Source organism: Artemia franciscana, chromosome 11, assembly GCF_032884065.1.
Source record: "Artemia franciscana chromosome 11, ASM3288406v1, whole genome shotgun sequence".
Lineage (NCBI taxonomy): Eukaryota > Metazoa > Arthropoda > Branchiopoda > Anostraca > Artemiidae > Artemia > Artemia franciscana.
The window spans coordinates 38,986,986-38,999,374 of record NC_088873.1 but is presented as its reverse complement, the minus strand read 5'-3'; the positions used below and the strand labels follow the sequence as shown (position 1 = coordinate 38,999,374).

The 12,389-nt window shown below is 38.2% G+C and overlaps 1 protein-coding gene across 1 annotated transcript; it reads left to right on the top strand.

Annotated features, from left to right (window-relative positions):
* The first annotated feature begins 5,197 nt into the window (after nucleotides 1-5,197).
* LOC136033387 (gastrula zinc finger protein xLCGF3.1-like) lies at nucleotides 5,198-8,590 on the top strand. The gene has a single exon (XM_065714170.1). The coding sequence runs from the start codon at nucleotides 5,374-5,376 to the stop codon at nucleotides 6,436-6,438; it is 1,065 nt and encodes a 354-aa protein (XP_065570242.1). The 5' UTR covers nucleotides 5,198-5,373; the 3' UTR covers nucleotides 6,439-8,590.
* Nucleotides 8,591-12,389: the final 3,799 nt, after the last annotated feature.

The window sequence follows — 12,389 nt, the reverse complement described above, 5'->3', positions numbered from 1 at the left end:
GATGCCCGAATTTCGTCTTTGGAGCTCCATCGTAGCGAGGTAAAGGATGTTTTCCGGATGAGGTCAGGAGCAATTTTGCTGAAAATACAGTGCGCAGATACCCGAAACTTTATTCTGAAAAGCGGCCGTACGTTTCGGAACGACGGAGTGGAACGACGTGGCCCCGGACTACACATTGGAGGAAAGGAATGCGCGAAGCCATTTAAAAAATAGTCATGAACCAAGCAATTGAAGAGGGAAAACCCGTCAGATTACGGAGAATAAAACTTTTTGTCGATGGAACTCTCTTCGTTTATGATGAAGAGAGTAGAAAAGTTAAAGAGGTCACCCGAAAAAATATAACTAGGCCTTGGTCCCACTGTGGTTGAAGTGACTCTCAGAGCTCAATGGATAGTGCCTCCTCGGCCCAGACAGTAGTAAACGCGGCGGTCACCGCCAAAATTCACCAGGAACTGAACAGTCAGACTAGTGCTACAGAAGTAAATGTTGGATCATCTGGGTCGAACCCGAGGCCTAAGCCCGCCAGGAAAGCGGATCAGATGATCATCCCGGAAGAACGCAATAGGCTGAATAATCGTCCACAGAGACCACAGAGAGAGAGTCAATTTTAAACGCGCACGAAAACAAAGGATGTCCGAGATACGAAAGCCCCAATGTCAGAATAGGAAGAAGCACAGCAGACTACTACAGGATCAATTATCCGGACCCAACCAGGGACCGGTACGATGAAAATATGGAAGACTCGAAATAGCATGCCGACGGCCATGCCCAAACTATGAAAGTGATCACTTGGAGCGTCCAGGGGCTAAAGAATGAATATAAGCAAGTATCGGAAAATGTGTGTGCACTTGACGTTATGTGTTTAACGGAAACTTGGCATGACCCCAACGAATCAATACTGTTTGACAGATTTTATGTAGAAAAAGTGTCAAGAAGAGAGTCGTCGAACAGAAGATATTACGTGGGTGTTATTGACCTGCTAAAGTGTGACGAAATACCAGAAATTAAGTAGCAAGTCGGAAAATATAATTTAGGTCAAAGTTCTTTTTTCTGACAGACGGCAGACAGTGATCGGATCACTTTACTTGTCACCATAGAGCAGTTCCTACACAAATGAAGATACTTGGGATATTCTTGAAAAAGAGATCAAAGAAATGAAATTTAAATACCATGACCACAGTTTAATGATATTGGGAGACTTTAACGCGTACACCAGCGTGAAAAGAGAAGTAGTGGATACAGTGATTTGTGAGGAAGTGGTTCCAGCTCCGAAGACTTACGTGATTACAAGAAGTAGCATGGATGAAGGTAGGAAGTTGAGTATTTGGGGGAAAAGGCTTTTAGATTTTTGTGAAGAAAATGGGCTAGTTATAGGGAATGGGAGGTTTGGGAAAGATAAGGGTAAGGGGGACTTTACGTGTTTTACGGGTACGAAAGGGAGTGTTATTGATTATGTGCTGGTGGACGTTTGTCTCGCGATGGATGTTAGAAATGTAGAAGTTCTCCCCTTTGTAGGTTCAGATCATTTCCCAGTGTTAATAGAAATTTTGCAAAAGTTTCCGACGAATGTTCTACAAACACAGCATAGAAGAAATTTCCAGAAAAAAAGAAATTTAAAAATGAGAAATGTCGAAATCAGAAATACACAAAATGGAAGAAAGATTACTTGATAGGAAGGTTCAAGAAGAACTGAAGGTCTTTAAAGAAGGTAAATTACCAGTCGAACAGATAATCGACGGGCTAATCGGGCTGTTGGAGATTTTTTTTTTTCAGACAACGTTATCGTTTTTGTTTTTGTTTTCAGATCATTTTCAACAATTGTCAGTTAAATCATGTCTTGTTGTTTATACTTCTCTTATACTAATAAAACTTAAGTTTGCGAACACCTTAGTGAAATTACCTTTTTTCTTGGTGTTTTGGTTACTGTCGGCCCAATTGCTACGTCTTTTGGTGCTCTTTGTGGTTTTGCCAGCTTCTGCTTAAAGCTAGCCTATATAACTACATCCTTCGTCAATGTTCTTAGAATTACCAATGTCCTTAACTACTGCAATTCCTTCACAAAGGTTTTAATATGAAGATTAACGGTATTTTATGCAGTATCAGGCTCTTCGTTAATGTTCTTCGAAACTTTAATGTCTATATATGTAGCTATTTCATCGTTCAAAATATTGAACTTCTTAATTTGCAGCTGTCTATTCGACTGGACTATTCATTTTTGCTTTGTGCTGTCTTCTGTCATTATGAACAACACACCGCCGATCCTTTGTTTCTTAACAGAGGTTGAACCAGTATCAGGCTCTTCGTTGACATGCTTGACATGCCATGTCATGCGTGACTTGACATGACATGCCTTGACATGCTTATACATTCACATGTCATTGTTTCTAGCTATTTAATCACTTGAAGTTCTTATGTAATGTTGAACGTCGTTATTTACTGCTTTTTCTTCGATTGGATCCTTAACTTTTGCCTCGCCTTGTCATTTATCATTATGAACTACATATTACCAAAACTTTGCTTTTTTTAAAAAAGGCATGGCAAGCATTGGTGACCTCAGCCATGTCAAAATCACAAACCAAATCATTATCGCTATTATTTTGAAACACGAAATTTCTTTCTTTTTTATTTTGTCTTATTTGATGGTCCAAATCAAGGAGGCACACTCGTGCCTCTTTAAAGAGGCGAACCACGACAATTTTAAGCGATCTTCGGTTCCAATGGTCGCAGAGGGATGGGGAGGGACGCATTTCGTAGCCCGAGCTCCAACTAAAAAACCTGCCAAATTTCATCCCCCTCCGACTTTTCCTTCATGGGGAAAATCTGGCCGAAAGTTTCGACCCCCCCCCCCTTTAACGTTGTCTGATCGGACTGAAATTCACAAGTTAAGGTCCCCTAGGGCCCAGGAGCTTATCCGCAAAATTTCAGCTCGATCCGATAACTCCTTCCCTGTTTTCCAGAAACCACGCATAGCCACTTAATGTTCATGTTCTCCTGTTATTTTTTTTTCGCCACGCCTACAGGTCACAGCCGACATCGGATCTGGGGGTACGAAGACTCATTCGACGCAGAATTATCCGAATAATTTTGCTTGAAAGTTTCGTCGGAAAATCTTAACCCCCCGATTTTCTAGCTTAGAAAAACCCCATTTCCCCATAAGAGCCCATGTTAAGTTTTTTGTTGTTAAAAGTTACGAATTTCAACATTCAAGTACATCAAAATGATCAGCTCGACATGCTGAGACTGACTGAAAGCTTCAAAAAATTCTGTCTTAATCCGTAAAATTTTTATTTGAGAAAAATGACAGAAACCCTTTTTTTCTGCCGCGCCTACAGGTCACAGCCGACATCGGATCTGGGTGTACGAAGACTCATTCGACGCGGAATTCTCCGAGTAATTTTCCTGGAAAGTTTCGTCGGAAAATCTTAACCCCTCGATTTTCTAGCTTAGAAATTAATTTTTGAAATTCTTAAAAGTTATTTAAAAGTTATATTTATACACATGCAGGTATTTCGACTTCAAACATGCCCGGTTAGCTCAGTCGGTAGAGCGTGGGACTTTTAATCCTAAGGTCAAGGGTTCAAGTCCCTTATCGGGCGCTTTTTTTCACAAGATATGAAAAAAAACTTCGTTTTCTTAAAGAGTTAAAGAGGCTGCGTCCCAAAGTCGAACCTTAAACCGTACAGGAATTAGGAGAGGCAGTCCTAATTCCTGTACGAGGAGTACAGGAATTATTAAATTACATCCACCATGGATTGTAGAAAAACGTACGGAAATAATATGAAAAAAACTTCGTTTTCTTAAAGAGTTAAAGAGGCTGCGTCCCAAAGTCGAACCTTAAAACGTACAGGAATTAGGAGAGGCAGTTGGGGGGCTGCCGCCCCCCAAACACCCCGCTTTTAAAGACTCTTTTGTACAGGTTTTTTGTTGTGGGGGGCTGCCGCCCCCCTAACCCCCCGCTCTTGGCTTCGGAAAGGCCCTCTTTTAATTAACAAAACAAAAAACCTTTGACTGGTAGTTGTCAAGGCTTCTTTCCAGGAAACATTATTTATTTAAGAATTAACGACGCTTCTTGACTACTAAGGTCCCTGCGTCGGCCCTGCAGTGCATTCCTACAGCGTGATTCGATCTCTGGGTCCCGTATTACCAAGCTAAGGTCAAATCCACTGCGCCACCACAGGACTTAAAAAAGTTAGCAGCTAGCGGTTTCGATCCACTGACCTCTGGGTTATGGGCCCAGCACGCTTCCGCTGCGCCAAGCTGCTGTTATTATTTGCTCGTCATTCATTTTCAAGTGGTAGCAAAAATTTTAATATTCATTGTCGTCTAACACGAGAAAATGCCACTTCTAATATACTACGTTTACACACAGGAGTAGAGAGGTTGGCGCCTACGTATTCAAAAGTTTGGTCATGTGACTTATGCATATTCATGGAAAATTTGGGTCCAGTTAAGCGGAAATCTCTAGCTACTCGAGGGAGGAATAATAGGCGAGAGCTGGGTAGGCTTTATTCTAGTTTTTGATGTAATTCTCTCCTCTAACTTCCGGGTCTTTATCTTGATTTAAAGGAGAAAAATGTTAAGCTAATCCTGTCTTTTGATTTAGATATTGTACGTTTTTACTGTATCTCTTGGAATAGCAATAGTAAAATTATCTCATAAGTTTGGAGTACCCGATTCACTTGCAAATCTGGCCGTCCTGTATGGTGAGCTGCAGTATTCTGGCCTTTGCTTATTTTTGCCTCACCACCCTTGATTATGTTTGTTTAGTTAATTTCTTTGTTGTATAGTTGTAGTTAAATCTCTTTCTGTATTATTTAACTCAATAGTTTTGTTATGGTATAAGACACAGATTAAAGAAATTAATTAATTAATCAATGTCACAATTTTATTTTACTGAATTTCATTTTTTACGGCATCAGAATTTTTTTACTCTCAGAGGTTCTTTTCGTAATTACAAAGTAATTTTCAGATGAATCTGAATGAAAATTACAATTTTCAAAATAATGTTGCATAAGAAATATTTGTCAATTTTTGTTTTCCTTAAAACATTTTATTTTCGATGTTAGAGTGATTTGTTTTTTTACTAGACTGCAGCTACTGCTACATCCATGATAATTAAATTAAATTGACTTTCGTCATAAATGATGAATCGAATTAAAAAAGCAAGGTCAAAATTATTTAATGCACCAATTTATAATCAAAATCCTTAAAGTAAAGAATTATTTCTTTTTGTCATGAAACCTAAAACAGATTAGCACAACAGCTTTGATTGAAAAAACTCTTTTTTAATGTTAATTCCCACTTTGCTTGGCATCTCAACTTTCACTTAAAGCTCGAAGAAAATGAAGTTAATCAAAATTTGAACCCTCAAAGATGAAATCAATGAATGAACAAGGCTCTGATAATGAGATCATATTTCGAAATGACACTAATCACAACAATCGGTTTCGAACAGACTATACTAAAACTGATCAGTCGAATGCAAATATCTCATCAGTAGACATTTTAGAAGAAATTCCAGCCACAAAGAAGCTGAATAACCAGCTGAAGAAACTACCAGAAAAAAAAGAAGAGGACACAGAAAATCAGAAAAATGAAACATCTTTTCGAAATGACGAGAGACGATCTATAAGCAATATTCATGCTAGACACCTAATAGTTCAAAATAATGGACACCAGACTTTCTATAACGCCGATATACCTTTTAAGTGTGATGCATACAATGATAGTTTTTTTCAAGATAGTTATCTCATTCAATATGCGGAGACAGACACCAGTGACAAGCCGTTCAAGTGTGACGTATGCAAGCGCACATTTAGTCACAAGAATACACTCACCAGACATATGAGAACGCACACCGGTGAAAAGCCATACAAGTGCACTACATGTAATAAAAGCTTTTCTCGAAATGAGCTTCTCATTCAACATGTGAGGATCCACACTGGCGAGAAGCCGTTCAAGTGTGAAGTATGCAAGTGCAGTTTTAGACATAGGAAAACTCTTGTCATTCACATGAGAACCCACACTGCTGAAAAGCCGTTCAAGTGTGAAGTATGCAAGTGCAGTTTTAGACATAGGAAAACTCTTGTCATTCACATGAGAACCCACACGGCTGAAAAGCCGTTCAAGTGTGAAGTATGCAAGCGCACATTTAATCAAAAGAATACACTCACCAGACATATGAGAACCCACACCGGTGAAAAGCCATACAAGTGCACTACATGCAATAAAAGCTTTTCTCGAAATGAGCTTCTTATTCAACATGTGAGGATCCACACTGGCGAGAAGCCGTTCAAGTGTGAAGTTTGCAAGTGCAGTTTTAGACATAAGAAAACTCTTGTCATTCACATGGGAACCCACACTGCTGAAAAGCCATTCAAGTTTGACGCGTGCAAGCGCACATTTAATCACCAGACAAATGAGAACTCACACCGGTGAAAAGCCATATAAGTGCACTACATGTAATAAAAGCTTTTCTCGAAGTGAGCATCTCATTCAACATGTGAGGATCCACACTGGCGAGAAGCCGTTCAAGTGTGAAGTATGCAAGTGCAGTTTTAGACATAAGACAACTCTTGTCATTCACATGAGAACCCACACTGCTGAAAAGCCATTCAAGTGTGACGTATGCAAGCGCACATTTAATCACCAGACATATGAGAACTCACACCGGTGAAAAGCCATACAAGTGCACTACATGTAATAAAAGCTTTTCTCGAAGTGAGCATCTCATTGAACATGTGAGGATCCACACTGGTGAGAAGCCGTTCAAGTGTGACGTATGCAAGCGCAGGCTTAATAACAAGAGCCATAATTCCATGCACATGAGAACCCACACCGGTGAAAAGCCATTCAATTGTGACGCTTGCAAGCGAAAGCGTCTTGCTTTAATAGCAAGAGTCATCTTTCCGCACATATGAGAACCCACACCGGTGAAAAGCCATTCAAGTGTGAGGTATGTAAGTGCAGTTTTAATCAGAAGAGTACTCTCCCCAGACGCAAAAGAACCCACACCGGTGTAACGGTACTTAATTGTGATGTATGCAAAGGCGGTTTTAATGACAAAAGTAATTTCGCCAGACCCCTCAGGATCCATACCAATGAAAAGCCATTCTAGGGTGACTTATCCAAGGGCAGTTTTAATGACGAGGGTTACCTTGCCATATACATAAGAACTCACATCGGTGAAAATCCTTTCAACTGTGACGTGCGAAAGCGCAGTTTTAAAAACATGAGTAATCTTTCCACAGACTTGAGGACCCACACCGGTGAAAAGCCATTCATATGTGACACATGCAAGCACATTTGTAATGAGAAAAACATTCTTGTCATATATAGGGAAAAGCAATTCAAGTTTGGCGTATGCAAGAGTACTTTTAGTTATAAGAATGCCATATACCTTAGAGCTCACACCAGTAAAGTCCACTCAAGAGTGACGTATATAAGCGCAGTTTTACTCGGGAGAACAATCTTGCCTTACACATGAGAACCCACATAAGTGAAAAGCAATAAAAGCACAATACATGTGGTAAGATCTTTTCTAAAAGTAGTAATCTCAATACATGTGGTAAGATCTTTTCTAAAAGTAGTAATCTCATTAGATATGTGGAGATACACAAAATATACAAGCACAGCTTCTTTGTGGAACCTAGCAAAAATAAATCAAGTCTTCATCAAATTGAAACTTTGATTAGAAAAATATTCTCCGTATATTTCCTCAGTTACATTACCATGGGAAATAATATCTTCCGGTAATTTGGTTCCATTAATGTTATATTGGGAAGATTTTCATATCCCAAGACAGGATATATTTTGCAAATGCTTTCTGCTCAAGAAATGGGCTTACATTTTTTCAAAGGAAATATGGTTAAAATATTTCCAAAGATTACTTTCTTTGTTGACAATTCAAGTGTCTCACTGTGGCTGTTTGGGAGTTGAACCAATGAATGCTGTGGGAAATCAACTCCAACAAGTTGAAATTTCCTCCAAAAGACACACAAAGAATGTGAAGTGACTTTAAATCAAATAAAGGGTTAGTTGTAGAACTATTTCTATCCTGTATAAGCAACCTTACTTTTGCATGTAACTTTGATAGAGGTCTAAAAAAAAAAGAAAGAGTTGGCATCCATATAGCAGGATAATAAGAGACTTGAGACATAAATAAGCAATGAAGAAGAACTTTTAGAATAGATCTAGTAAAAATGTATCTTAGCTTCCTCAAAATTCTCAGACGCTTTGAGATCTTCATTTCAACTAGTCCCAGATGATATTTAAACAAAAAGCAATAAGAATATCAAGAAATTAGAGATACCAATCATCATATCTAATATTGGAACCTCTTGACAGGTTGTTTAATTGAACAGTTTTTTCCGAGGAAAGTATAAAGTTAAGTTGAAACGAACAGAAATTGTTGGTTCACCGTCTATCTAACTTGTATATCAGCAAAACTAGCGCAAATAAACAAACTAATTATGTTTACCATGTGTTTATGATTAGAGGAAATTAGTGCTTTATTCAAAAACCAACCATATAGGAGTTTTTCAAAAGCTTTTTCAATATAGAACACTTTTACAGTATAGGAAATAAAGGATTTTAGGGTGGTTGCTTCATTTTTTTTAATTAATTTGGTATCACTTCTGAGCATGGATCAATCCAACGATTGGCTCTGAAAAGGATGTTTCATGATTAGTTTGTAGACAGTCCTACGTGAAGCCATCTTGAAAGTATTAGGACTATAAACTAGCCTTGTAATTTTTATCATAAATTGAAATTTTCCATTGTATATAGAAAACCAACAGGATTTCCAGAATTCATATTATGGCTCAATTCATCTGCATTTCGAGTTTTTACCGTTTCTTACTTTTTATTTCTTAAAATTTTTAATTTTATATTACGCACTATTATAGCTGGTGAAACCAAAATTTTACCTGATAAATCTATTTATTACTCTAGTTGGTGGGGGCGCTTCGCGCACCCTCAAGCCCCCCCGCGCGCGTTAAATTAAGTTGTATGTGTGTCTGTGTATGTGTGTATATGTCTGTTACACTATGTCTGTTACGCCAGATTGTATCTTCTATGTATATAAAAATAAGTTGTATGTATTTTTGTGTTGAGGGTTTGCATTTGACGTCTGAAAAATAAAGAAGCAAAAGAAAACAAACTAAAATGTAAAAACTGGGAATTGCATAAATATTTCGAAATATTTTGACAATAGATTAAAGTAATTCGAAAACCTTAAAACAGATACTTAAAATTTTGAGGTTTATTATAAATTGTTGAGCTTTAGCATGCTTGGCACGTGAAGATTTTTAAGTCGCGTGCCATTGCAAAGCTTTGGTGGGTCTATGTTACGTAACAATATTATTGGTACGCCTATTTTTAGTTGTAGCACGTGTGGTGGAAACCCTGAAAGATCCACGGAATTTAAACATTCAGATGGATAATTAACCGCCTCATTTGGTTCCAAAACTGTGTCGACTGACTTGTAAAGGACTGCCTGGTCTCGAATCTTGGTCAAAATAATATTGTTGATTTCGTGGACGTCTATATTTTTGGGTGTAAGAATCGCTCTTTCACTTAGCCATTTATTATTTTTATAATTGTTTAGAATGTTCGGAAATACTTTTTCAATCAATTCATTTTTGGACGTCACTAAATTACAGAATTCAGCAGGTAGTTGTATACGTCCTGAAATTGAGTCTACTGGGAGCTTTCCGTTTCCAATTGCCAACAATTGATCTGAAAATGTTTGACCAGAGTCATCGTTTTGCAATCGGACACGCATATTTGTAGTTAATTTTAATGTTTTTACGTGTGCCCATAAATTAGAATTTTTCAGGCAAGCATTCATTTCGTCTGCAGGAGTTGATCTAGGTATTATAGGTAATGTTTGCCTGAAATCTCCCACAAGCAATATTAATGTGCTGCCAAAGGGTTTCGAATTTCCTCGCAAATCTTTCAAACATTGATCCAGAGCCTCGAGCGATTTTTTGTGTGCCATTGTGCACTCGTCCCAAATAATAAGTTTGCATTGCTGCAATACTTTACCCATCCCAGATGATTTGGAAATATTGCACGTGGGAGTTTCTGTAGAATGCAAATTCAGAGGCAATTTCAAAGCGGGATGAGCAGTTCTTCCACCAGGCAGCAACGTTGCGGCTATTCCGGACGACGCAATTGCCAACGCTATATAATTTTTTAATCGAATTGATGCCAGAATCAGTTTTATAACAAATGTTTTACCTATACCTCCTGGTGCATCCAAAAAGAAAATTTCTCCAACGTTGTTATCGACACAATCCATTATCGTATCATAAATGTCTTTTTGTTCCGACGTTAACTTGGAAATGTTATTTTGTACATGCGACAATAGATCACTCGTACTGTAACTTTGTTCACGATCCAATTCTACACATGTCGAAACAGCAGCGGTACGATTAGGTGAAGGCATTCCCAAATCCTGAAGAGGTTTGTTTGCCATACATACGCACAAATCTTCTATAATAACTAAAGTGTAGTTATAAATTTCTGATGTAAAACCAAAAGTCATATCTGACGTCTCTAACCGTTTTCGATGGAGTATATATTCGGACATTTTCGATTTATATTTTTCCCATAACTCTGTAGGAGCTGAAGGAGAGCAAGTTGTTAGTATGATTCCAAACAATGCACGAATTTGACTTGGTGTTGACGTTTCGCACGCGTCATTGATGCAGTTATCCCAGTGTCGGTCATTCTCCAATAAATTCAGAGCTTGGCATGCACTACGGTAAGTGTCATGTATAGTACCGTTTACAGTTCTCAAATACTCAAAGGACGTCGGACCAGGTACATTCACCAAAAGCAGGCGTAGAAAGAAGTATTCATGTTGATTGGGGTGAACGGTGAAGAGTCATATCGTGGTATCTTTGAAGATGGTAGGTTGGCCGTCGTCTGACTTACCCTGTTTTCGACGTTAAAATACTTTATTTTTAGTATTCCACGTGTAATACGAAGGCACTTCAGTATACAGCAGTTTTTTTTGCAAAAGAATCATTTTTGCATAGCGAAAAGAAAGCAGTTAACTTTGTATCCGGTGGATTCAGGGCTCTTTGTTGCACGTTGGATTCCGAAAAATAAACACGTTATCATTCTGTAAATGTACCGCTAAGTGAACAACAGCTGGACTACGTTCATGTATCGGAAATGAAAGAATTCGCCAAACAGCTTCATTACTGCTTATGTATCTTCCAGCCTGATATTGTACGATTTCGTCGATATCTTTGATTTCGGAGTGCAAGCCAAAAACTGCCATGTCACTGCCTTTGTTGACGTATTTACATATGTATTTGATTGCCTTTACGGAGTTACAGTATTCAACGTTTATGTGTGCATTAAATGTATTTGATAATAATGGGGAATATGGAACAACCCACTGGTTATCTACTTCGATGGTGGTACCGTTACGCTTCTTTATTATTGCTGTTTTACCGCCATCTTCAGTAGATCTTCTTCTATATTGTGGGTAACCATCATTGCCAGTAATTGTGTTGGGTACTAAAAGTCGAGGATATTACTTTGTGCACCTTCCTTTGGCCATGCATGGTGAATTTTCGTTCAGTGCACTGCAAGGTCCATGTATCATATTTTTTACAACAATATCATATATATATAGACAGAGGGAATATAAATAACGACCGGGACACTCAAGGAGAAATTACAGACTGGGATACCGGGACAAAAATGACGACCGGGACACAGGCAATATAAATGACGACCAGGACAACAATGGCAACACCCGAGGAAGCTGCTCAAAACGAATGTATTCACGCCGAAGTAGCTGAGTTGGTAAAGCGTTATGTTTCAGGTTCTAGCTCCGAGAGGCTCCAGGTTTGAACCTTGGTTTTAGCATTAATATAAAAGAAGAAAAAACTAAAAAAGGTAAAAACTACAAAAAATTAAAAAGAATATATATATATATATATATATATATATATATATATATATATATATATATATATATATATATATATATATATATATATATATATTTATATATATAGATATATATATCTTCTATATATATAAAAATAAGTTGTCTGTCTGTGTAACGATGACTCTGGTCAAACATTTTCAGATCAATTGCTGGGAATTGGAAACGGAAAGCTCCCAGTAGTGGGAAAGCCAAGAATGTTGTATATTCGCAATTTTTACGTAGTTTGAAACACATATATAAATCTATCTATATTCACAGGTGGGACACAGGGACACAACTACAATGGCGCGTAACTAATATGGCGCGTCACGACTTACGCGCGCGGGGGGGCTTGGGGGGGCGCGAAGCGCCCCACCAACTAGGTGTTGGGGTGGCGCGAAGCGCCACCCCAACAGCTAGTATATATATATATATA